The 23,833-nt window shown below is 37.2% G+C and overlaps 1 protein-coding gene and 5 non-coding genes across 7 annotated transcripts in view; 3 read left to right on the forward strand and 3 right to left on the reverse strand.

The window, feature by feature from the left end:
* The window catches only part of LOC135084996 (uncharacterized), a 30,969-nt gene extending 12,795 nt beyond the window's left edge, over nt 1-18,174 (reverse strand). For both annotated transcript variants that reach the window (XM_063979756.1, XM_063979757.1), the window contains exons 1-3: nt 17,917-18,174; nt 16,718-16,886; nt 15,178-15,289 (exon numbers count right to left, since the gene is read on the reverse strand). In XM_063979756.1, the coding sequence (XP_063835826.1) occupies nt 15,178-15,289; nt 16,718-16,886; nt 17,917-17,932 (297 nt within the window). In that variant the 5' untranslated portion in view covers nt 17,933-18,174. The remainder of the gene's footprint in view (nt 1-15,177; nt 15,290-16,717; nt 16,887-17,916) is intronic.
* On the forward strand, nt 662-735 carry Trnan-guu (transfer RNA asparagine (anticodon GUU)). Its single transcript has one exon. It is a non-coding gene; the product is annotated as a tRNA-Asn (tRNA).
* Nucleotides 5,164-5,237, forward strand: Trnan-guu (transfer RNA asparagine (anticodon GUU)). Its single transcript has one exon. It is a non-coding gene; the product is annotated as a tRNA-Asn (tRNA).
* On the forward strand, nt 7,457-7,530 carry Trnan-guu (transfer RNA asparagine (anticodon GUU)). The gene has a single exon. It is a non-coding gene; the product is annotated as a tRNA-Asn (tRNA).
* Nucleotides 14,522-14,595, reverse strand: Trnan-guu (transfer RNA asparagine (anticodon GUU)). The gene has a single exon. It is a non-coding gene; the product is annotated as a tRNA-Asn (tRNA).
* Trnan-guu (transfer RNA asparagine (anticodon GUU)) lies at nt 16,062-16,135 on the reverse strand. Its single transcript has one exon. It is a non-coding gene; the product is annotated as a tRNA-Asn (tRNA).
* Nucleotides 18,175-23,833: the final 5,659 nt, after the last annotated feature.

The raw sequence follows: 23,833 nt of genomic DNA on the forward strand, positions 1-23,833 counted from the left end.
TTTCATGTTTTAAATGTAGAGATGGTACTAAATTGATTTTATTTTTGATAATCTCTCAATTAAAAAATCTGTCACTGTATTGTCTGGTAGAGATCGTTCCTTAGCGGTAAGACCACCTTAATTGTGCCGTTCATAATAATTCTGTATTTTTTTATTGGCCAATTTTGTAATATCGGCAATAAAAACTCATAAAACTCATTTATTTTTGCAAATAGGCTTTTAAAAAGCACTGTTACACGTCCCAGTATTAACCCTACCACTGCTTCGGGACAATAAATGGGCCAGTGCTAAGAAGAAGAAAGATATATGAGAGCCAAAGCACACGATGCGTTGCGGCAGCGGTGCGACGCCGGAGCGGTGTCGTTGCGTCGTCTTCGTCGTTGAAATATCTGTGGCGGGCACACGAGCGGTGCGGCGCCGGCGCCGCGCGATACGACGAAATCTTTGCGATGCGGCGGCGCAACGAATCGTGTGCTTTGGCTCTTATAGTCTCAAATTTTCGTATAATAGTAATTATTATGTAATATAGCTTCAATAAAAAAAATTTAAACAACTACTAAGAGCTAATAATAGCACTGATTATGATAAATAGTAAGTTTAGTCACCTACGTTTTTTTTATCTAAGTCCAACGGCTTTACAAAATTGGATGAAACCACTATCGCCTTCGTGGCGCAATCGGTTAGCGCGTTCGGCTGTTAACCGAAAGGTTGGTGGTTCGAGTCCACCCGGGGGCGGCCACTTTTTGTATAAAAAAATAGTAAAAAAAGAAAACGGGAATGAGTCTGAAAAAAAATATTTTCTTACATTTTTACGATTTTTTTTCAAGATTTTCTTTTTTAAATAATAAATTTATTATTTTTATTTCTGCATATTATTTATTTTATTCTTTTTGAATAGGATTTGCAAAAGCACATCGATAGTACTTTTTTCTCTTTTTTTCATTATTTTTTTTCGATTACATAATGCTTTTGTTAAGCGTAGGCGGTCTAATCGCCGATGTATGATCTCTCCCAGTCAATTTGAGAGAGGTGGAGGTAGTGATCAGTTTAAAATAAAAGCTAATTAATTATAAATACAATAATATAACTTAATAAATACATAATAACACTTTTACTACAATAAATAGTTTTTTAAATAATCTGTATGAGGTCATCAATAAATAGATCGACCTATGACGTCATCCTCTGTTTCCAAAGCTCTACACTGCGACTCTAGATTTATTAACAGTTCGTACACAGATTTAAACATTAAGATAAAGTTAAGAATTATAGAAAGTACATATTGGTGAGCTTATCGCTATAAATAAAGAGATTTCTTCCAGCCGACCATGGTGACAGGATAATTATGACGTATGAGCACAGAATAATAATAAGTACTACCACAGAATAATAATAAGTACTACGTACAGAAGTTTTACTTCGCGAAGGTACTTAAAAAAATGTATGCTCAATGTCATTAACAATATGGTGTAATTTAGCCTGTCTCAAGAGTCAAGCACCATTTTGTTGACAAACGTCAGTGATCGGCACTGCGCCGAAGCTATAGGGCTGACTTCGGTAAAATGATGTGACGTGAGGTGCCAAACTGCGGAAAATGGCGGAGGAAATACATGATTTAGCATGAATTATCATGAATAATATTAACTACTTATTTACCTCTCAGTGTCTTGAGGCAACTTAAAAAAGTACATTTTGTGTTTTTATTATTATTTAGGCAGTTAAATACTGCACAGTATTTAGTACACCATTTTCTTTATTTTCTTACATCATACACAAGAATACGCGTGCGTGAGTCAATGTTCGCTCGTATGTGAGGCCTTGTCGAATAGTATCCTGTAGGTGGGCCATCGTGCGTGTTTTGTTTTCGATGTAAACTCGCGGAGATGAACAGGCCTGGTACTACGTACAGAAGTTTTACTTCGCGAAGATATTTAAAAAAATGTATGCTCAATGTCACTAACAATATGGTGTAATTTAGCCTGTCTCAAGAGTCAAGCACCATTTTGTTGACAAACGTCAGTGATCGGCACTGAGCCGAAGCTATAGGGCTGACTTCGGTAAAATGATGTGACGTGAGGTGCCAAACTGCGGAAAATGGCGGAGGAAATACATGATTTAGCATGAATTATCATGAATAATATTACTTATTTACCTCTCAGTGTCTTGAGGCAACTTAAAAAAGTACATTCTGTGTTTTTATTATTATTTAGGCAGTTAAATACTGCACAGTATTTAGTACACCATTTTCTTTATTTTCTTCCATCATACACAAGAATACGCGTGCGTGAGTCAATGTTCGCTCGTATGTGAGGCCTTGTCGAATAGTATCCTGTAGGTGGGACATCGTGCGTGTTTTGTTTTCGATGTAAACTAGCGGAGATGAACAGGCCTGGTATGAGTACCTAAGTATAATTTCTTTTTCAGCAGAGATGAATAAAGAAGCAAGAGCAACGATTGCATCGCAAAATCACGCGATTATAAAACGCGTTATGTCGCTGTAAAAACTTTGTGTGTAATGGCCCTTATGTGAAAATATCACGAAACTACGAAATACTAGCTTTTGCCCGTGACTTCACCCGCGTGAAATTTATTTTGTCATAGATCGTCATAAATTAAAGCTTATAATATATTATGTTATTTTGGGTTATAAATAATAATACTATAAAGTTTCATCAAAATCCGTTCAGTAGTTTTTGCGTGAAAGAGTAACAAACCGTAATACCGTTGGCCAAAATAATAACAATAAGATCAATATAGGGCAACCTGTAATTGACTCCCCAATAAATTCATTGTATTAGGTACAACCCTGTAACACGCGAAGAAGTAATTAAAATTATAAACCATCTAAAAAACAAACATAGCTATGGTGTAGACGGGATTCCACCTAAACTAATAAAACAGTGTGCTGAAGAATTATCACAACCTCTTACCTATTTAATTAATCAAAGTTTTCGCGACGGAGAATTTCCCAACTTGTTAAAGATATCAATAGTCAAACCGGTTCATAAAAAAGACGACAAAAGCAACCCTAAAAATTATAGACCAATAGCCATCCTACCATCATTTTCAAAAGTAATTGAGAAGGCCATGTGTAATAGACTGTACATATTTTTAGAAAAGTTTAAAATTCTAGATGATTGCCAGAATGGATTCCGAAAAACTAGATCAACTACCTTGGCTGTATATAAATACATCCAAGCCGCCCTGCAACATCTAAATGATAAAAAATATGCCTTGGGTATATTATTAGATATGACCAAGGCATATGATAAAGTTTCACATAACATCCTATTGTCAAAATTATATGGTTCAGGTATACGAGGTACAGCTTTTAACTGGTTTAGATCATACTTGTCAAACAGAAAACAAATAGTCCAAATTGATTTCCACAACACTACAACTAACGAGATAGAAACATAACATCCGAAGAGAGACACATGACCTGTTCCATTCCTCAAGGGAGTGTACTAGGCTGTGTCCTCTTTTTGATATACATTAACGATCTTCCAAAAATACTAAACAAAGAAATATCATTACCTATACTTTTTGCAGATGACGTATCAATCTTAATTAAGTGCGAACAAAACTCGAACCCCGACATCCTTATAAGTGACACATTAGCAAATATAACGCATTGGCTGGAACTACATAACTTAGAAATTAATCTTAAAAAAACAAAAGTAATACAATTCCGACCATATACAAAAGCCCCTTTAGACATCAATATAACACTTGGAAAAAATGTACAATTAGAATCAGTAGAAACTTTTAATTTACTAGGACTACACATAGACACAAACATTAACTGGAAAACGCACATAGATCAAATAAGAACCAAAATATCAAAATTTACATACGCCCTATTTGAAATAAAACACAGCACAAACACAGAAACAGCACTAACAGCGTATTACGCTTATGCATACTCCTGGCTTAAATATGGAATAATGCTATGGGGCAACAGCGTTAATGCCAATGATTTATTTCTATTGCAGAAAAAGTGTATAAGAATCATAGCCCAAATAGATAACACACAGAGTTGCAAACCTTATTTCATAAAATACAAAATAATGACCCTAACAGCAATATATATATCCATGACCTATGCTCATTTGTTTATAGAAATACACATTTATTCAAAAAAATGCAAGACACCCATAACGTTAATACTCGACACAAAGAAAAGCTGTGCCTCCCATACTCCAGAATAAAAATGTTAAATACCAGCCCATATTACATGGCCATCAAGTTAGAAATAAAAAATGAACAAAAGTACACAACATTCAATAAAAAGTTGAAACAATACTTAATAAATAAATGTTACTATAAATTAGATGAATATTTAAATAATAAATAAAATAATAATACAGGACTAATTTTGTGATACAACTAATACACTAACGTAAACTGAATAACTTTTAATGGCGCTCTGGACTGTAAATAAATACTTAAAATATAATAATTATACTTACCTACAAAATAAATAATTATATAGCATGCATGCAGCCCTCCAAAAAATTTGCAATACCTAAACTAGGTTACTAAGTTTTAAGCACTGTATTTAGTTATAAGACCTTATGTACCTACACTTAGTGAGCAAATAAATGAATATGAATATGAATATGAATATGAATATGAATATGAATATGAACATGTTAACATCCAGACATCCATACAAACTTTCGCTTTTATAATATTAGTAAGATAAGATACTGTAGTTTCATTAATAAAATCCGTTCAGTAGTTTTTGCGTGAAAGAGTAACAAACATCCATCCAGACATCCAAACTTTTGCATTTATAATAAAATTAGTAGGATAGAGACATCTTGGCGAGAAAGTAAGCGTAATTTTTAGTTTTTTTGTTTTGATAAAAAAATAATATGTTTATCCGAATGTTCATGTGAAATAAATGGTGAGTGCAACTAAAAATTGTACTGAATTAAATTAATCCACTTTAGGTAGAGTCAAATTCAGTAAGGAGAAGTATAGCGGAGCTTTAACCTCTAGCCACGCGTTAAAAGTTTTGATTGATATTCGACCTTATCTTAAGTGATTAAGGTTCAAATTATGGTAGCAATAATAGGACAAAGCCATGGAAAAAGTTATGGGATAATGCAACGCTTAAAATTCTTTGCGTACAATACTTTTGTATCAAAACACATCGCCTTCGTGGCGCAATCGGTTAGCGCGTTCGGCTGTTAACCGAAAGGTTGGTGGTTCGAGTCCACCCGGGGGCGGCCATTTTTTGGTAAATAGAAATTAAGACCCTTAAAAATAGCATAAAGTAGGTAAAATGGTGGGCAATTGGGCATGCAATGGTATAATGTAGTTAGAGTCAGGTTTGAATTTTTTTCGTATTAGTTTGAATGTATTTAATCAAATACATTTAAAATCTTTTTGTTTGTGTAAATTAACAAGCGTATTAAACGCAGCTTATTCAACTCTGAACAAATATAACTCAAAGGTGACTGACTGACATAGTGATCTATCAACGCACACACAGCCCAAACCACTGGACGGATCGGGCTGAAAGGCATGCAGGTAGAAGTTATGACGTAGGCATCCGCTAAGAAAGGATTTTACGAAACCCACCCCTAAGGGGGTAAAACGGGATCCACGCGTACGAAGTCGCGGGCGGCCGCTAGTTAATTTATAAAACTAGACTCAATAAAAATTGCTTTAACCAACCGCGATGTTCTATTTAATTGGTCAATCAAAAAAATCGAATCTTGTCTTTTCAGAAATGATTTGATCAACAAAAATGCTGTCTTCCATCTATGGATTTCACATCCACTATACCAATTTTCTTAATAAACTTGCTCTACCTGGGACTTTAACATCATAATCATCATCATCATCATCATCAGGTCATTCAGTCTCCACTGCAGGAGCACGACCCTCTAATTTACCAGAGGCAAATGGAGGATTTGTCCTACACTCCCCACGCTGGCCAGACGGGTTGGGGAGGCCTGATGTTCGCATATTTGTCCCTTAGTTAGTCGCCTCTTACGACATTTTTTTTATTGTGACAGGAGGCAAACGAGCAGACGGATCACCTGATGGTAAGTGATTACCGTCGCCCATAGACACCCGCAGACCCAGGGGCGTTACAGGTGCGTTGCCGGCCTTTAAGGTGAAGATACGCTCTTCTCTTGAAAGCTTGCAGGTCGTATCCGTCCGGAAACACCGCATCCATCCACATCCACAGGAAGCGTGGAAGACTTCCTTAAATGCCCATTTCATCAATCCCTATAATTTTTAAGTGACCCCTATGGTAACACATAACACGAATTTTGTTTTTTATAGGGATCACATAAAAATTAGGGATTGATGGTGAAAACGGGCATTATTCTACGGAATCTTATGTGATGATTATTGTATTTATTACGCTTAACTCAGTCAGCACCTGAGGTATGTGAGCGACAGGGGAGGGGTGGTTTTGACATAAAGTCTCGCTGACATAACAAAAACCGGCCAAGTGCGAGTTGGACTCGCGCACAAAGGGTTCCGTACCATTGATTTATGAAATTAAAATTATTATTTTTTATTTAAGTTATTAGTATGTACCGTGTGTCCTCACTATATTTTATCAACATTGTTAACCTGTGTTACTTAAGGCTGCCGCGACACAAGCACAGCTTAGTGCAGCAGCCGCTAGATAAACAAACTGTAATTCTTTTGTTGGCAAATAAAATACTTTTTACTTTTCTTTTTTTTTACTTAGTATGAAAGATTACGCGGTAATAAGCGGTTTACGATTTACGGGGTATTAAAAAAACTGCTTACTAGATCTCGTTCAAAACAATTTTCGTTGGTAGTTTTTATAGAAAATGAAAAATCTAAAAAAAAAACATATTATGATGTATATGTTTTTTTTAGATTTTTCATTTTCTTATTTTAGAAGTTAGAGGGGGGGGGGGGGGCAACTTTTTTCCACTTTGGAAGCGTCTGTCACGCAAACTATTCGGTTTAGAAAAAAAGTATTTTAAAAACTCGATATCATTTTTGAAGACCTATCCATAGATACCCCACACGTATGTGTTTGACGAAAAAAAAATTTTTGAGTTTCAGTTCTAAGTATGGGGAGCCCCCAATATTTATTATTATTTTTTTATTTTTGCATCAAAATCTTAATGCAGTTCACAGAATACATCTACTTACCAAGTTTCAACAGCATAGCTCTTATAGTTTCGGAAAAAAATGGCTGTGACATACGGACGGACAGACGGACGGACAGACAGACAGACATGACGAATCTATAAGGGTTCCGTTTTTTGCCATTTGGCTACGGAACCCTAAAAACACCCTCCGGTGCCGCTCCCATACCTCAGTCACTGACTGAGTTTTGCGCTAGACTAACTATTTGTCGTTACATCTTAAGTGCGGAACTAACAGCTGGATATCAAATAACATTGAAAAATTCATGAAAATAACTCTTTTATGGCTAACATACAACGCCTTCGTGGCGCAATCGGTTAGCGCGTTCGGCTGTTAACCGAAAGGTTGGTGGTTCGAGTCCACCCGAGGGCGGTTATTTTTTTGTAATTCTCTTATTTAATTTGCGAAAATTTGTTTTTAAAACAATAATGCCCGTTTTCACCATCAATCCCTAATTTTTAAGTGACCCCTATGGTAATACATAACAGGAATTTTGTTTACGTAGGGGTCACTTAAAAATTAAGGATTGATTGTGAAAACGGGTATAAGGGAATCTTTCCACTTCTCGTTCCCACCGCTGCAACTCCTGTGTAGCCAGGATCTACAGTTTGACCGCCAATAACCCAAACAGTGAAGGTCAAGTTTGTCCCGGGGGAAAGTTAAATTGTCATTGGACCCGCAACGAAATTAATAAGAAGAACATAGGGGGGGGTTTAAAGTTAAGTTGGGCAGTATTGTACTGTAGTTCTCTGAGACGAATGTAAAACTTACATTACAGGCGAATGCTGCTATGCAACTAAGAGAAATCAGACGCAGAGGTCCCGGGTTCGATTCCAAGTGGGGGAAGATTTTTCTGTTCGGTTTGGTTGGTGGTAGGGCTTGTTCTAAGTTCGCCTGGGTAGCTACCACCATCTTATCTAAGTCTGTCGCCATAACAACAATGTTAACAGCATTGTTGTGTTCCGGCAGTTGGTAAGATAGCCAGTTCCTCCGTGGTTGAGGATTCCGGGTGAAGCTCGCTTCCACCTTCGGCCTGATCATCACTTTCCATGAGGCGAGATGCAGCTTTTTTGTTGTGATAAAAAAGGTGTATTTGGATTGACTGACTCGAGTCCGAGGAAAGCTGGTTCGAACCCCGCAGTGGACTATTGTGTTGAACCCACTCGTAACACAAATAATATTTACTTGGATATTTTATTATCCCTTACAAAGTTTTAAAGCAAAGTAAAATCAGGTGGAATTGTGTAAAGGTTCGGACAAACCAACGCGTGCAGCGATGGCGATGACGATGGCGACCACTGCGCGTGCAAAAGTTGTTTCACACTGCCGCGACCGCGATGGCGATTACTGCGCGTGCAGGTTGTCACTGTCACCACAACTGTCACGCATATTGTCAATCACGCCTATTCGGCAAAATGGAAACTGAATTAAATGATTTGTTTGGAGCTTTTGATGCAATTGAGACAGTGGAAACACTTTTTCACTCAAGTTTATTCAGGCGGCCATATATTATAGAATGAGACAGGATCACATGCGGTATAGGTAGTAGGTATTGGTTACTCATAACCAAGCTATATTTCTGGCTTCGTTTGTAGTCCCTAGAGCCCTAACAATACCTTTTAATTAGATTTAAAGAAAGGTTTGATAGGAAGAAGGACTGCACTAAGGCTTTCTTGGCCTCAGTGGGGGAAATGAAACAACGCGGATGGTTGATATCTGGTTTATTACTGTTATGCTATTGCTATATACAAGATTTACATAATGTACACAATTCAATGTGTCCAGTCCAATGTGCCGTCGGTGTAGAGTGCCTACGGTGCACGTTCGTTCAGGGTTCATGGGCCAGTCGGCTAGCATGTTGTAGGTCGCGGTCGATGCTGACGTGCTCGTACAGTATCCTTGTGGGCAAGTAAGATTATAACCAATTCATCTTTTTCCTTGATAGAAAAAATTTGCCCCCATTATCTTTTACCATTGTCGTTCTTATCGTTAAATCGCACAAAACTACACAGAACTCAACACAACATCTATCAAAATCAATTTTCATTTTCATTTTTGGTGCAAGTCATCTTGACATTAACTTTTTTTAAGGCAAAGGAATTACATTATGCACCCAAACCACAGAGTACATAATAGTCCAAATATCTTTTTTGTCTTTAATAATAACCCAAAAATACAAAAAGACATCAGTTTTGATCAACTAGGTGTTTCTAGTGGCACTAAACGTTTGATGACTTTAATTAGGTTTTTATTTATGGCATACTTAGAATTGCTCTAGGGCCTTTGAGAAAGCTGCAGACATGTACATTCTCAATTATTTTGTTCTGCAGATATAGATGACCCACGCTGAACTGTCCCACCAAACTCAATGACAGGGGGGCGCTACCATCGTTCAACTATATGGTTTCCAACATGGCAAAAATCTTAACCAGCGATCCGGTATTGACGGTGGCGCCCCACTGTCAATGTCATCGACAGGACAGTCCAGTATTTTGGAACTATAATATCCCAATTTTATTTATGAAGTTGAAGAAGCAGGTTCTCGAGAAAACTAGAATAATTTGTTTATTACATAAAAATAAATTCTGATTTTGATACTTTATTCTAAAACCTTTTTTATTATTCAAGTAGGTCAGACTAGAAGTCGTGGTATGTTATGAATAATTCATTTTTAATTGTGTAAAAACTTTTTAACAGATCTTACTTACTATTTATTACATCGATTTTAAAAAACAGAAACGTCACAGTGACAAATGTCGCGATGATCGCTGATCGCTGCGTGCAGACGCTGCATAGATCGCCGCGACCAATGACAGGACGCGTTGATGTGAACACATCGCTACAAATTCATACACGCTGTCTGGTCGCCATCGCCATCGTCATCGTGCACGCCGGCTGCACGCGTTGGTCTGGTCTAACCTTTAAGCAATCGTTATCATTTGACAGTTTCATATCGTACAATTATTCTGTCAAACGCTTTGTTTAACTGACTTTATCGTACGTTATGAACTGTCAAATGTTTACAATTGCTTTACACAATTCCACCTCTGACTCTTTTATTATTTGAAATACAGCATTGTAAATTCCACCATACCATCTATTAGTCCAGTAGAATTAGCTTTTAAATCGGATATAATTCCCACAAAAGATTTTATTGTTTTAATGGCTTCATTGGTTGCCCATTAAGACTCTCCTAAGTTTTCGACTTCGACGGAGTTGTGCTTAAGTGGTGGGGGCCCCCGAAAGGGGCATTTTTTCGGTTTTCCGGTTATACCGCGTAAAGGACTTACCCTATCAAAAAGTGGTCTTGATGACGGTTGAAGGGCACTTAATCCTGCATTGAATAAGACCAAATTCATATGTTTTGGACAAACCGTTCTCGCGCTAAAGTTCGGCAAAGTAGAAAATATACGTATAATTAATGAGCCTCTCCACGTCCAATGGTTTGTTACCCACAGGCTTCCAAGCCTTGTAAAGGGTCGCCTTAACCAGTGTAACCCTAACAAGGCTCACGAGTTTGATTCGCTTATCCTTGTTCGTCCCAGCCGTTCCTTAACTGCGGTTGCTGCACCTCTTCCTGGCACTCTCCTGAACGACTCTGTGTTACCTACTGTGGCTGCCCCTCTTCCTTGTATCCTCCTGCATGACTACGTTGCCTAGCCGTATGCCTGGTCTAAGGTTCGACGCCAAAAATCAACAACAACAAGTTCATATTAAAACGCTGAAGAGTTTTTTGTTTGTTTGTTTGATTGCGCTAATCTTAAGAATCACTAGTTTGATTGAAATCATTATTTTTGTGTTGAATAGCTCATATATTGAGGAAGGCTATAGGATATATACAATCACTCTACGACTAATAGAGGCAAAGCAGTAAAGAAAAATGTTGCAAGCACGGGAAATAGTATTTAAACTATTTTCACTCGTACGAACTTGATTTTGTGGCGTCGAACCTTGGACCAGGCATATGGCTAAGCAATGAAATCGTACAGGAGGGTACAAGGAAGAGGGGCAGCTACATTAGGTAACACAGAGTCGTTCAGGAGAGTGCCAGGAAGAGGTGCAGCAACCGCAGTTAAGGAACGGCTGGGATGAACAAGGATAAGCGAATTAAACTCGTGAGCCTTGTTAGGGTTACACTGGTTAAGGCGACCCTTTACAAGGCTTGGAAGCATGTGGGTAACAAGCCATTGGACGTGGAGAGGGTCATTAATTATACGTATATTTTCTACTTTGCCGAACTTTAGCGCGAGAACGGTTTGTCCAAAACATATGAATTTGGTCTTATTCAATGCAGGATTAAGTGCCCTTTAACCGTCATGAAGACCACTTTTCGATAGGGTAAGTCCTTTACGCGGTATAACCGGAAAACCGAAAAAACGCCCCTTTCGGGGGCCCCCACCACTTAAGCACAACTCCGTCGAAGTCGAAAACTTAGGAGAATCTTAATGGGCAACCAATGAAGCCATTAAAGCAAAAAAATCTTTTGTAGGAATTATTTCCGATTTAATCAATTTTTGTGTTTAATTCTACTGGCCTATATACAGTGTGTCCGGGCATGTAGTGATCAAACTTTAAGGGCGTAATCTATGGACAATTTTATCGATGAAAATACTTCAAATTTGGGGCCTGACCCATTTCTCGAAAAATTACATCGATTTAAGTTTTTAATTTTTAGTTTACACCTCTTCTTTAAAAAACAAGTGAAAGCGTGGGTAGCTTAACATTAATAGGCAAATATTTTATATCATGCGATAGCCAATAAAATTATCTATTAGTAGAAGAAGAAAGCAGACACAAGTTTCATACATTTTATGGGAGTAAGAATGGATTTAATTAGAAAAATACATTACTTTTTTCACTTCTTTTTCAGTTATTTTCCAACACAAGAAAAACCAGGTCGTTAAGGTATGTTTTATTTGCATTGTATTATTAGTATTTGAGCTATTCTACAAAACGAATGTAAATTTATTAGTCTACGTCTATTAGTTTCGACATAATTGTTGAACAAAGATACCCCTTCCCAGCGGTTTCCATAGCGCACGCGACATGCGAAAATGCACTGCCTGAAAGAATCACTCAGCCTATTCCGATTACTATGGAAACAGCTGGGAAGGGGTATCTTTGTTCAACAATTATGTCGAAACTAATAGACGTAGACTAATAAATTTACATTCGTTTTGTAGAATAGATCAAATACTAATAATACAATGCAAATAAAACATACCTTAACGACCTGGTTTTTCTTGTGTTGGAAAATAACTAAAAAAGAAGTGAAAAAAGTAATGTATTTTTCTAATTAAATCCATTCTTACTCCCATAAAATGTATGAATTTTTTTTCTTCCAATTACTTATTGTAAAGAAAACGTAATAACTTTTAAACTAAGCGGTATATCCTGATAAAATAAAAACAGTAATAATGCTAAATAACAGGCAATAGTAAAAAAATACATAAAATACACAAAAAATGCCAAAAAATAATAAAATATGATACTTTTTGAAAAAAATCTGCTTAAAAATTCGTGTTTTTTTGGTTATTTGATAAATTTCTCCAAAAAATGCCCCTATAACAGGTGGTTTTTATTGTTTTGTATTATTCTCTATCGTATTACCTTTGTAAAACCAAAAATTGCATGTCTCTATCCCTATCACAACATTTGCTATGATAGTTTGAACAAAGGCCTATCACAACATTATTCTCCTCTACAGGTAGGGACAATTTTAATTTTAACTAAAATGCTTATTTTACTTCGAAATCTTTTGTTTTTACTTGAAATCTAACTTGTCTTAATCAAAATTACAAATCTAGAGCCATTTTCAGTTTCGTTGTTAACGAAGCGTTGAATGGCGCGCCCGGAGAGGCTTAGTTCAAACGATCATAGCAAATGTTGAGATAGGGATAGAGACATGCGATTTTTGGTTTTACAAAGGTAATACGATAGAATATAATTCAAAGTAATAAAAACCACCTTTTATAGGGGCATTTTTTGGAGAAATTTATCAAATAACCAAAAAAACACGAATTTTTAAGCAGATTTTTTTCAAAGATTATCATTTTTTATTATTTGTTGGCATTTTCTGAGTATTTTATGTATTTTTTTAGTATCGTCTGTTATTTAGCATTATTAGTGTTTATATTTTATCAGGATATACCTCTTAGTTTAAAAGTTATTACGTTTTCTTTACAATAAGTACTTGAAAGAAAAAAAATTCTATAAAAAATTTAAAAAAAATCTCAAAAAAATTTTGACCACTTTTTTGTCGATAAAAATAGGTCTAGTTTCATCTATTTTCATATGTACACTTTAACGTGACTCACACTGTATAAAAGAAAGTCGTGTTAGTTACTCCACTTATAACTCAAGAACGGCTGAACCGATTTAGCTGAAAAGCCAGGAGAAGGACATAGGATACTTTTTATCCCGTTCGAAATTAAAAAAAAAGTCTGCTTATTTATTGCCATTAAGGCGGAACAAAGTTCGCCGGGTCAGCTAGTACCTAATAAGTAGCCATGGAAATTCAATAATAACACCATGTGAAAAGGTCTCCCACGTGAATTATTAATTTTATTCTTATAATGACAGCTTTGATTGGAATCCTGTAAATATTTTAAATAAACCGTTCTAGAGCGAGTCAGATTAATGTGCCAAGGGTTCAGTAAAGTTCTACACTCTCCTACCATAACAATGACGGGTTCCTTCGCTCACTAATTGGCGCCACTGGCGAGTAAGGAACCCTTATTGAAAACCTCCCTCCCTACGATCTTTTAACTTTTTTCATCCAACTTTTGCCATCTTTTACAGGTCATCGGTCCATCAAGCGTCTTACCCTACCTTTACCAAAGTTTCGATTATCGTAAAATTACTTTTCATACGGTTCCATATCTAGTGATTCCTTAAAAATGTCTTAAAAGACAGAAATACAACGTGCAAAGAGCCATATTTTTTTATGTAATTCGTTTCCTTAAAATGAGTTCTTTGTAAAGCAGTGGTTCTTAACCGGTGGTCCGCGGACCACTGGTGGTCCCTGGAGGCATTCCAAGTGGTCCACGAAGACATCGTAATAAACAAGTGACGTAACGTGATGAGTCGAGTCAACACAACGCAAACGGCGCACAGTGGGCGAGAAATCGACCTCCCCTTTCATAGGATTTTGAAAAAAAAAGTGGTCCCTGACAAGACAGAAATTTGGCAAAATGGTCCCTCGGGACTTAAAGGTTAAGAACCACTGTTGTAAAGTATCGAACCCTGAAAATACTAACTTACTTTAAAGAAATTGGGTTACCATACCAGTAAATAGTTCCACATTTTTTATTTCCAATTTACTGACCTATATTTTTTGGGTTATTTTGATTCAAAAAGTGGCCGCCCCCGGGTGGACTCGAACCACCAACCTTTCGGTTAACAGCCGAACGCGCTAACCGATTGCGCCACGAAGGCGATACGATAATGTTTCAAAACAAAATATACATGACAATTACTTAATAAACAAATAATTAACATGTCAACGCAAAGATAAAGTTATCTTTAATTATTATTTACTCAGATGGTTTCAGTGAAATCTTAATTACGAATCAAAAGAAGGTAAACATTAATAATAACAATGGGCATCAATTAGAAGAAAACAATAATAGCAATTGAAAAAGAAAATCTGATTTTGTAATACAAAATAAAAAACAATAAGGAAAAACAAACAGAAAATGAAAAACGTGGAAATAATTGAATTAATTACAAACAAAATTGATTAAATCTACTTAATATTTTGTCATTATTCTTTTCCTTTCTTACTATAGACAGATAGATACCTACCTAAATACTATGAACGTCCTACCTGAGTAACGATTTTTTCCCAAACGTCATTTATACCCATACCATTTCACCACTTAGCTTCTCCTAGCTCATAATCCTACACCAAAAATGCTTTTTTCCTGTGCTCTGGATTTCGACGGGGTTAAAATAATACCGGGATTTGTAAAAACGCTTTTTAAAAGCCTATTCGCAAATAATAAATGACTGTCTTACCTTAGCGGGACAGTTCTCAAGCACCATCTTGTTGAGGTTCGGGTAGAAGTATCTACCACGGGCCAGGAGCATGAAGGCGTTGCCAAGGTCTTCGGCGAACGAATCGTAGATCCTGGAACAAATCATCATCAGCAGGTTAACGGTCGTGTTCTTATGGTAAAACCACCTGTCTTGAATCCAGAGGTCCCGGATTCAATTCCCTGTGAGGGTAACCTGTGAGGGTGTACCCTTCCTACACCAGCTCGCACTAAGCATTTCAATAACTCTTTTATAATGCGAACAGCAAGGGACTGAAATTCGCTGCCTGCTGTTGTCTTTCCCGAAGACTATAATCCGGAGTTTTTCAAGGCGAGAGTGAATAGTCACGTACAGGGCAGATATGTACCATCCTAGACTGCATCCCACTTAACACCAGGTGCGATTGTGGTCAAATACCTGCCTTGTTATGCATTAAAAAAACATCTTTTGCTCGACTTGGTTGGTGGTAGGTAGGGCTTAGAATGTTAACAGCATTAGTATTGTGCTCCGGCAGTTGGAGTTGGAGGTAAGATAGCCAGTTCCTCTGTGGTTGAGGAGTCCGCCTGATGACTTTCCATCAGGTGAGATGTAAGCCAAGAGCTTCTCCGTAAAAATGGTAATTTTACCCTCTCCTGTTGACTCTCTCTCTATGTATAATTTACTAAAGGCAAATGGACGATTAGGCCGACACTCCCTACGCTGACCAGACCAGTTATTTAGACTTCGGAAGGAATTTAACCCAGAATCTAATCCATATGGCGTATGGAACCCTAAATAAACTAAAACATTAAAAAGAGTTTCTAATTTTTTCCTATTATTATACTGTCCCATTATTATTCATTTGGTTATTTTGGATCAAAAAATACCGCCCCCGGGTGGACTCGAACCACCAACCTTTCGGTTAACAGCCGAACGCGCTAACCTATTGCGCCACGAAGGCGATGTGTGGCGGTTTAAACTACGTATCCATACTTGAAACAGCGTAGATTCTTAGGTAAATACCAATTCAATACTTCATTAATTTATTGCATCACCTTGACCATCCGTAATAAAACAAGTTATAGAGACTACAGTCTTATAACTAAACAGATGAAGCTGTCATAAACTGAGATAATAAAATGAGTCATCATCATTTTCATCATTTCAGCCACAAGACGTCCCTGCTGAACATAAGCCTCTCCCAATAATTTCCATACAAATTGGTTGGTAGCGGCCTGCATCCAGCGCCTTCCTGCTACCTTTATGATGTCGTCGATCCACTATAAGTGCAGGAAGGCGCTGGAGGTAGGCCGCTACCAACCGGTCAGTATGGAAATCATTGGGAGAGGCAGTGGACGTCCTGTGGCTGAAAATATGCTGATGAACCTTAGTTTCTATGGTGACAAGAATGCTCTAGGGTAGGTATACTCATGGTGCCTGGATGCGGGCGGCGCAGGACCGGTCTTTGTGGAAATCCTTGGGGGAGGCCTTTGTCCAGCAGTGGACATCATTTGGCTGAAACGAACAAACGAACAATACTCACGAGTGCATCTCCATGGCTATTCTCCTCAGCTCCCTGCCTGTAGCCAGCGCGGTCCACTTCATCAGCTTCCTGCCAAGATACGCCAGGTGGAGCCGGTTCCTCATCTGCTGGAGAGCCACCAGGGAGGGCATGCAGGGGTACCGCACCGCGCCGAGGGAGCTCTCATCCTCTGAGGAACGAGGTGATCAGTACAGAGGATTGAAGTTATAGGTCAGACAGTTCTTGCGTACCTATAACAGTAACTGTGTCAGTGCCTGAGTATCGGAGCGACACGGGAGGGAGTTTTTGTGATGTCAAACGTCAGTGAGACTTCAGATGTGCTTCAGATTTATATGCTCTATCATGTCATAATGTCAATGTCATCCCTCCCGTGCGATTCTCATACCTCAGGCACTGTATACGCTAGACTTATAGATATTTCATTTTTAGAAAGGTGTGGCTTTAATCAATCATCTTCTATTCTAAGTTATAATGATTGTATTTGACAGCCTCTTGGAAATGGGGTCAGCAAAGACCTCAGACCCATGACATTGAAAACGGGGTGAGCAAAGACCTAAGACCCAGAGGTCCTGGGTTCGTTTCCCAATAGGGGCGATACTTTCTCCTCGGTTTGGCTGATAGAAGGTCCTCTTTCGAGTTTGCCTGGCTAGCTTTCACTATCTTAACTAAGTCGGTCGTTTATTTTATTTGTTACTAGCTTTCCGGCCGCGGCTTCGCCCGCGTGGACTACATATTGTTTTCCAAAATAAAATGTAGCCTATGTTACTCGTGGATAATATAGCTTTCGAATGGTGAAAGAATTTAAAAACGGTCCAGTAGTTTTTGAGCCTATTCATTACAAACCAAACAAACAAACAAACAAAGTTTTCCTCTTTATAATATTAGTGTAGATTTTGCCCAAAAGTTGAGAATACAAACTTGATTATTCGTCAACTCAATACCTACCTTATTTCACCGTGAATGGCTAGACTATAGTGGTAGGTATTTTGTAACACATCCACCTCCCAAGCTCAGTGGTAAGTCTGGACCTCAGTGGTTTTAGGTTCGATTCCCATTAGATACAAACAGCAGAATACTTTGTGGGTCAGTCGCTCGGCAAGCGAAAGGCAAGGTAAAAGTCTAAACACCTTTAGCTTATAAAACTATGTAGTCCTAAATACTAGGAATACCTACTTAATATTACACTTTTTCATACATACCTTCATCTGTAAACATTTTTGGCTATTTCAGAGTATATTTCACGGAAAAACTTTGTGGAATGACCAGATTCTGTTCACAGTGTGTATTTTTCCATTTTCATACCAGTTTTATTTGTATCGGATGTTTTTTGCCAACTGCGTGTATTGTAAAACTACATCTTCACTGATATTTTATACATTTTGTATAAACTAAAAGGTTTTCTTATAAAATATAGGTGGTAAAAATGTTATTTTGTTTGATGCATTCTTTTGAATTGAGTGACGTTTGGTTTCTTCTTTTTCTTTATCTTTGGGTATTTGACTGTATTTCAAGAAATGAGTTTTCAAGAGTTTTTATTTATGTAAATCAATATTTTGCGCAGTCGACAGCACATCAGGCTACATTTTTGTTACAAAAGGAACCTCTTAAAACTATTCAAACCTTCCCCTTGTGTCACCTATCTTTGATGATACATAACCCTTTGAAAAAGAGGCTGACAAAAGTGACCGAGTTCCTTGCGCCGCTTCTTCTCAGCACTGGCCTATTTATTGTCCCAAAACAGTGGAAGGGTTAATACTGGGACATGTAAAAGAGCTTTTTGTAAGCCTACTTGAAAATAAATTAATTTTAAATTGAATAAATCGCATTGCAATCCAATGCGATGTTTTAACATTGTTTTAATTACCTATTGTAGAGATTAGTGTAGGGAATGAAAGTATACCCTAAAGACTAAAGTTAAAATAAATAAAACTTAACATGTCACTAAATTATGGTCAAGGCTTAACGTTAATCTCCCTATTTATTGGCTGACTACCCTCAAATTAAGTTATCGTTAAAATCCTGGTCAGGATGAAGTAACTCCATCAGGAGCCAGCCACTTAAGGCGCTCTTACACCGGATTAAGGGCACAGTTACACTGCTAAGTGGAGCTAAAGCTATCAATAAGCTATCTTCATCAGTGTTTTATGTAGATATATCATACTTACCATCAGGTGAGATACAGGCCAAGAGCTTCCTCGTTGTGGATAAAAAAAAGATCGTAGGTATCCACTCACACAAATTTTGTGTCAGACACGCGCTATGCACTTGCAGCGGCTAATACAGTGAATAAAGGAACATTTATACTGCAAAACTGCTAAAACCTCTAAGGGACTTTCTTTGATTGTGTAGAGTGCTAACATTGTCACCACAGTCAGCCAAACGCTCTTACGTCGAATACAATGAATCAATAGCACTTTCACTGAGAATCTAAGCTGAAGCTATCACAAAGCGATCATCTTCAATTGTGGTTTAAGATATGGATACCGTAAGAGGCGACTAAAGGTAGCCTTTCGAACTAAGCATCACAGACGCAGCATCTTTAGCTTTGGTATTAAAGGTAGCCTTAAGCGAGTTGGTGCCGCGGCGTTGGTGGCACAAGACCAAAGCTAAAGACGCTGCGTCTGTGACGCTTAGTTCGAAAGGCTACCTTAAGGGACAAAATATGCGAACATAGGCCTCCCCAACCCGTCTGGCTAGCGTGGGGAGTTCGTTCGTTCGTTTCAGCCGAATGTAAGCCAAATTCTCCATTTGCCTCTGGTAAATAAACAGGGTCGTGTTCTTGCATTAGAGACTAAATATTAAAATAAAAGTTACCAGCCTGATTATAATATTGTATTGGAAGTTCTAATGTAAACTAAATCTTACTCGCAGTGTAGTGCAAGCCTAAACACCGTCGGGTAATCACTCAAAATTAGAATTAAATCGAGTTAGACGCCTCGAGCTTCAACTTCCAATCTAGACTTAGATTTTAGACTGCATAGACAATGGTAGAGTTCCTAGAAAGTAGGTAAATAGATAAATAGGTAAGAGGTAAAATATTATAATTCTGTTTTAGGGTTTTCGGCCCAAAGGCTGCCGGGGCACAAGCTTACCACCTCTCGTTCCCACCGCTGCAACTCCTGTGTAGCCAGGATCTACAGCTTGACTGCCATAAACCCAACCAATGAAGGTCAAGTTTGTCCCGGGGGAAAGTTAAACTGTCATTGGACCCGCAACGAAATTAATCAAAAGAACATAGGAGGAGTTCGAAATTAAGGTTCGACTTCCCTCATGATATACGGGATGACAGGTGACAAACAAAGGTTTCAAACCTTTAAGAAAAAGGGCACAAGCTTGTAAAACTGATGGCAGAAAATTCTCGAATGGCGACCATGGGCAGGAAGATGTAGTAGGTCTCCCACTCGATGGACCGACGATTTAGTGGAGGTCGTGGGAAGCACCTGGATGCGGACAGCGCAGGACCGGTCGTTGTGGAAATACCTTGGGGAGGCCTTTATCCAGCAGTGGACGTCTAGTGCCCGTTTTTACCATCAATCCCTAATTTTTAGTGACCCCTATGGTAACAAATAACAGGAATTTTGTTTTCATAGGGGTAACTTAAAAATTAGGGATTGATGGTGAAAACGGGCATAAAACTAACAACCACCACCTAAAAATGGCGCCATAACAATGTTAACAGCATTTTTGTGTTCCGGCAGTCAGAGGCAAGGTCGCCAGTTCCTCCGTGGTTAAGGATTCCGGGTGAATCTCGCTTCCACCTTCGGCCTGATCGTCACTATCCATCACGTGAGATGCAGGCCAAGAGCTTCCTCGTTTTGTATAAAAAAAATGCAAATGCGTATTCTTTCCATCGCGTGACGTCACGTCACCCCTTTCAATTCATGCACCTGCTGTCTACCAAAAGAAGTGTCACCATACCCATCTCTTTCACACTCAACACCCCACCATTCAAAAACAAAACATGAAAATAAATTCCCTCCTTAATATAAGATATCGTGGCCAGTTTAACTTGAACTGTAATTCTTCTGAGGGTCGAACGGTTAGAGCTTGAAGCATGGTTAATGTTATGGTGGTTTTAGACGTGTCAGTGGTGTACAATACCCATTATAAGTCCACAATGAGTGGAACCCTCTTAACACCTCGACTGTGGTTGAGATTATTATTCGGTTGCCATAGACAAAAGAAGTTTAGAAGGACCAGTAGTTATGGTATTGATTTTACTATAAATAGTGCCCTGATACTTAAAAAAATCTTATGATTAATTTCAGTGTTTCATTGACACACTTTAACCTTTTCCTACTCGTTGCTTTTGCCGACTTTGTTTAAATTGACAGCAAAAAATTAGAAACGCGCGTTGAAACAGGCGTTATTTTTTTTAAATAAGTTTTTTTTTTTTCTAAATATTTAATTTTGTGGGATAACCAGGAAAATGATTTCCTTTCTCTAAAAACCTTGTTATGCATAAAAAAAACAAAAATAATATAAAATAATACAATTACGTACTTTCATCATAATTATTATCAGAATTAATATTATTACACTATACTTTTTCCGCCGCTTTTTCTCAGCTCTAACTCACATTATACATTTTTGTATCAAAGCATTGATAGGGTTAAAATAATTGCACTAAGATATTGTATTAAAAGCGCTTTAATGCCTCTTTGAATGAATAAAACTTTTGGACAAAAATCTTTCAAAAGGAAACTCCAAAAATACATCAAAGTTAATAAACTTGTTTTTATTTTTTTATTGCGTCAATTTTTAAAAAGGTTTTAGAGAATGCCACATGGCATAAATTTTACCTTTTGCATCGCATTTTTTGAATGCAATAAAGATATTCAAATAAATAAATATTTTTTTTAACACTCACAATCCGCGCCTCTTTTTCTTCCATTTAATTTACCTATGGACAAAAGATCCCAATACTTTTCACACCTATCGGCCACTTGAGAAGTGTGGGACGTCTCTACCCTCAATTAAAACGATTTGAATGAAGCCTTCTCTATTACAGTTGGTGTGAAAGAAATGATCAGAATGAATGGATTGCTTTTTTGAATGCTTTTAGCCGACTTAAAGGAATTTCAGTTGAGTAAGCTTTGTGTGAAACTATTTCTAGAAAATGATTGAATTTTTTGCAATAAACACATACTTACTTCATTAAATTACTATTTTTAGAAGCTTCAATTATATTTTTTTTCAAAATGTATCCTGTAAATTAGCATTTTTTATATAAGATTATTTTTCAAAATTATTGCTGTCAATAAATATCCGAATAGACTTTAAAAGTCTGCCTTTTTCGTACCAATTTTTTTTTTCATTCTTTCTTTTCCCTTTTTATTAATTTATTTAATGCAGTCTATCAATATTAAATTTGTTAATAAGTAAGCAAGCTAAAAACATTCCAATTAAAAGTTGGTTGTTACAAAATTAATCTTATTTTCATTGATTTTGATAATCATTTTTAAATTATCCGCCCAACCAGATTCTTGAAATTTTCAGGCACAATTTGTTCCCATTTTTTCTTCAAAAAACCTACAAAGATAGGTCATTTAAAAATGCTGAAGACCTTTAATGGCACCCAAAAGGTTAAATTAGCATAAAATTTTCATTTATAGTAAAATCGCAGTGGCAGGGTTAATAGCTAATGATTACGTGCAAATATAGACCTTGTGTCATTGTGTTAGGGCTCGAAACACGATGGCAGGTTTTGGTCATTATCAGGATAGAGTTTTAAAAATGTGACGCCATTATTGGCAAAGGCGTGACGTCATAATGTCTATGATAAATAGGTACACTTTACTGAACTATACACAATTAAATGTCCTGAAATCAGAAATTTATAACTCAGAATCTGATGTAGGTACATACAGCTGTCGTAGTAAATTATTGAACGTGCTAGATACAATAAAAAAAATCATGATTCATTTTTCAAATTACTGTGTGTCTTTACTAAGATGGATAGAGTAGCACTTTAACCGTAACTACAATTAACCGGTGTAAGATTTTAAACTTTTGCGTTTCATTTCAACTAAAATAGTAAGACACGGGTCCTAACGCGACGTTTATTAATGAGTTATTATTACTATTCTAATTAACCGGTGTGTTTAAATGTAGTTTGACAGACTTTTGACGTTTGTATATTAAAGTAAGATGGTGCAACCGAAGGTAGACTTGTACTTGCACCCCACTTGCTCATCGCAAATTTTCAAACGAATCAGCCAAAAACGTGGAATAATCTATCTAAATCTAGTCGCAAAACTAATCCATTACAAAAACCCCCATAACAGCGGCTAGACATTAATGGCGGACCAAACCGCTGCATTAGGCAAATATTATAACAGACTCGGTGGCCAGCTGACGCTGCAGGACTCGTCCACACTGGCGATGGAACCTATTATAGGAAGAAAGAAAAAATTAAGTTGGCACAAAAAAAAGAAAAAAGAAAGTTTATTTAGTTCGCACAAAAAAAAGAAAAAAAATAACCTGTAAAAAACATAGAAAAAAGAAAGAAATGTTTATTTGGCACAAAAAAAGAAAAAGAAAAAAAGGGATGCTAATGATTTCTATTTACCCAGTTGGTAGCGGTCTGCATCCAGCGCCTACGATCATACAAACAGCATACCTTATAAGGTCGTCGGTCAACCTCGTGGGTGGAGGTCTCATTCTGGTTCTCATTTTCCGGTACGTGGTTTCCACTCCAAAACCTTGAAAACTAACATTATAAAAGGAAAGATTTGATTGTTTGTTTTTTGCATTAAATAGGCTCCGAAACTACTGGACCGATTTGAAAAATTCTTACACCATTAGATTTTTTTTTCTGCTGAACATAGGCAGTACGCCAGCTCAGCTAGTAGTTCAATCTGCCATGATGGATCCACCTTTATGGCGCGTCATATCCCATTCTCTATGGATCTCGTTTGAGTTAAAATAAAACACGCGGCTGGGGTTCCATCTGCGTTGTGTCGATTGTGTGTTTATGGAACACTAGTGGTATATCATATTATAACTATGATATTACTCGTAATACGTAATATGTAGGAATTTTTTGGAAATCTTTGAATGCAGTTCTACTTCTTTTCAAAAATAAATTAATGTTTCCTTTGAGAAAAAAATTCT

The sequence above is a fragment of the Ostrinia nubilalis genome, chromosome 27 (assembly GCF_963855985.1).
Source record: "Ostrinia nubilalis chromosome 27, ilOstNubi1.1, whole genome shotgun sequence".
Taxonomy (NCBI): domain Eukaryota; kingdom Metazoa; phylum Arthropoda; class Insecta; order Lepidoptera; family Crambidae; genus Ostrinia; species Ostrinia nubilalis.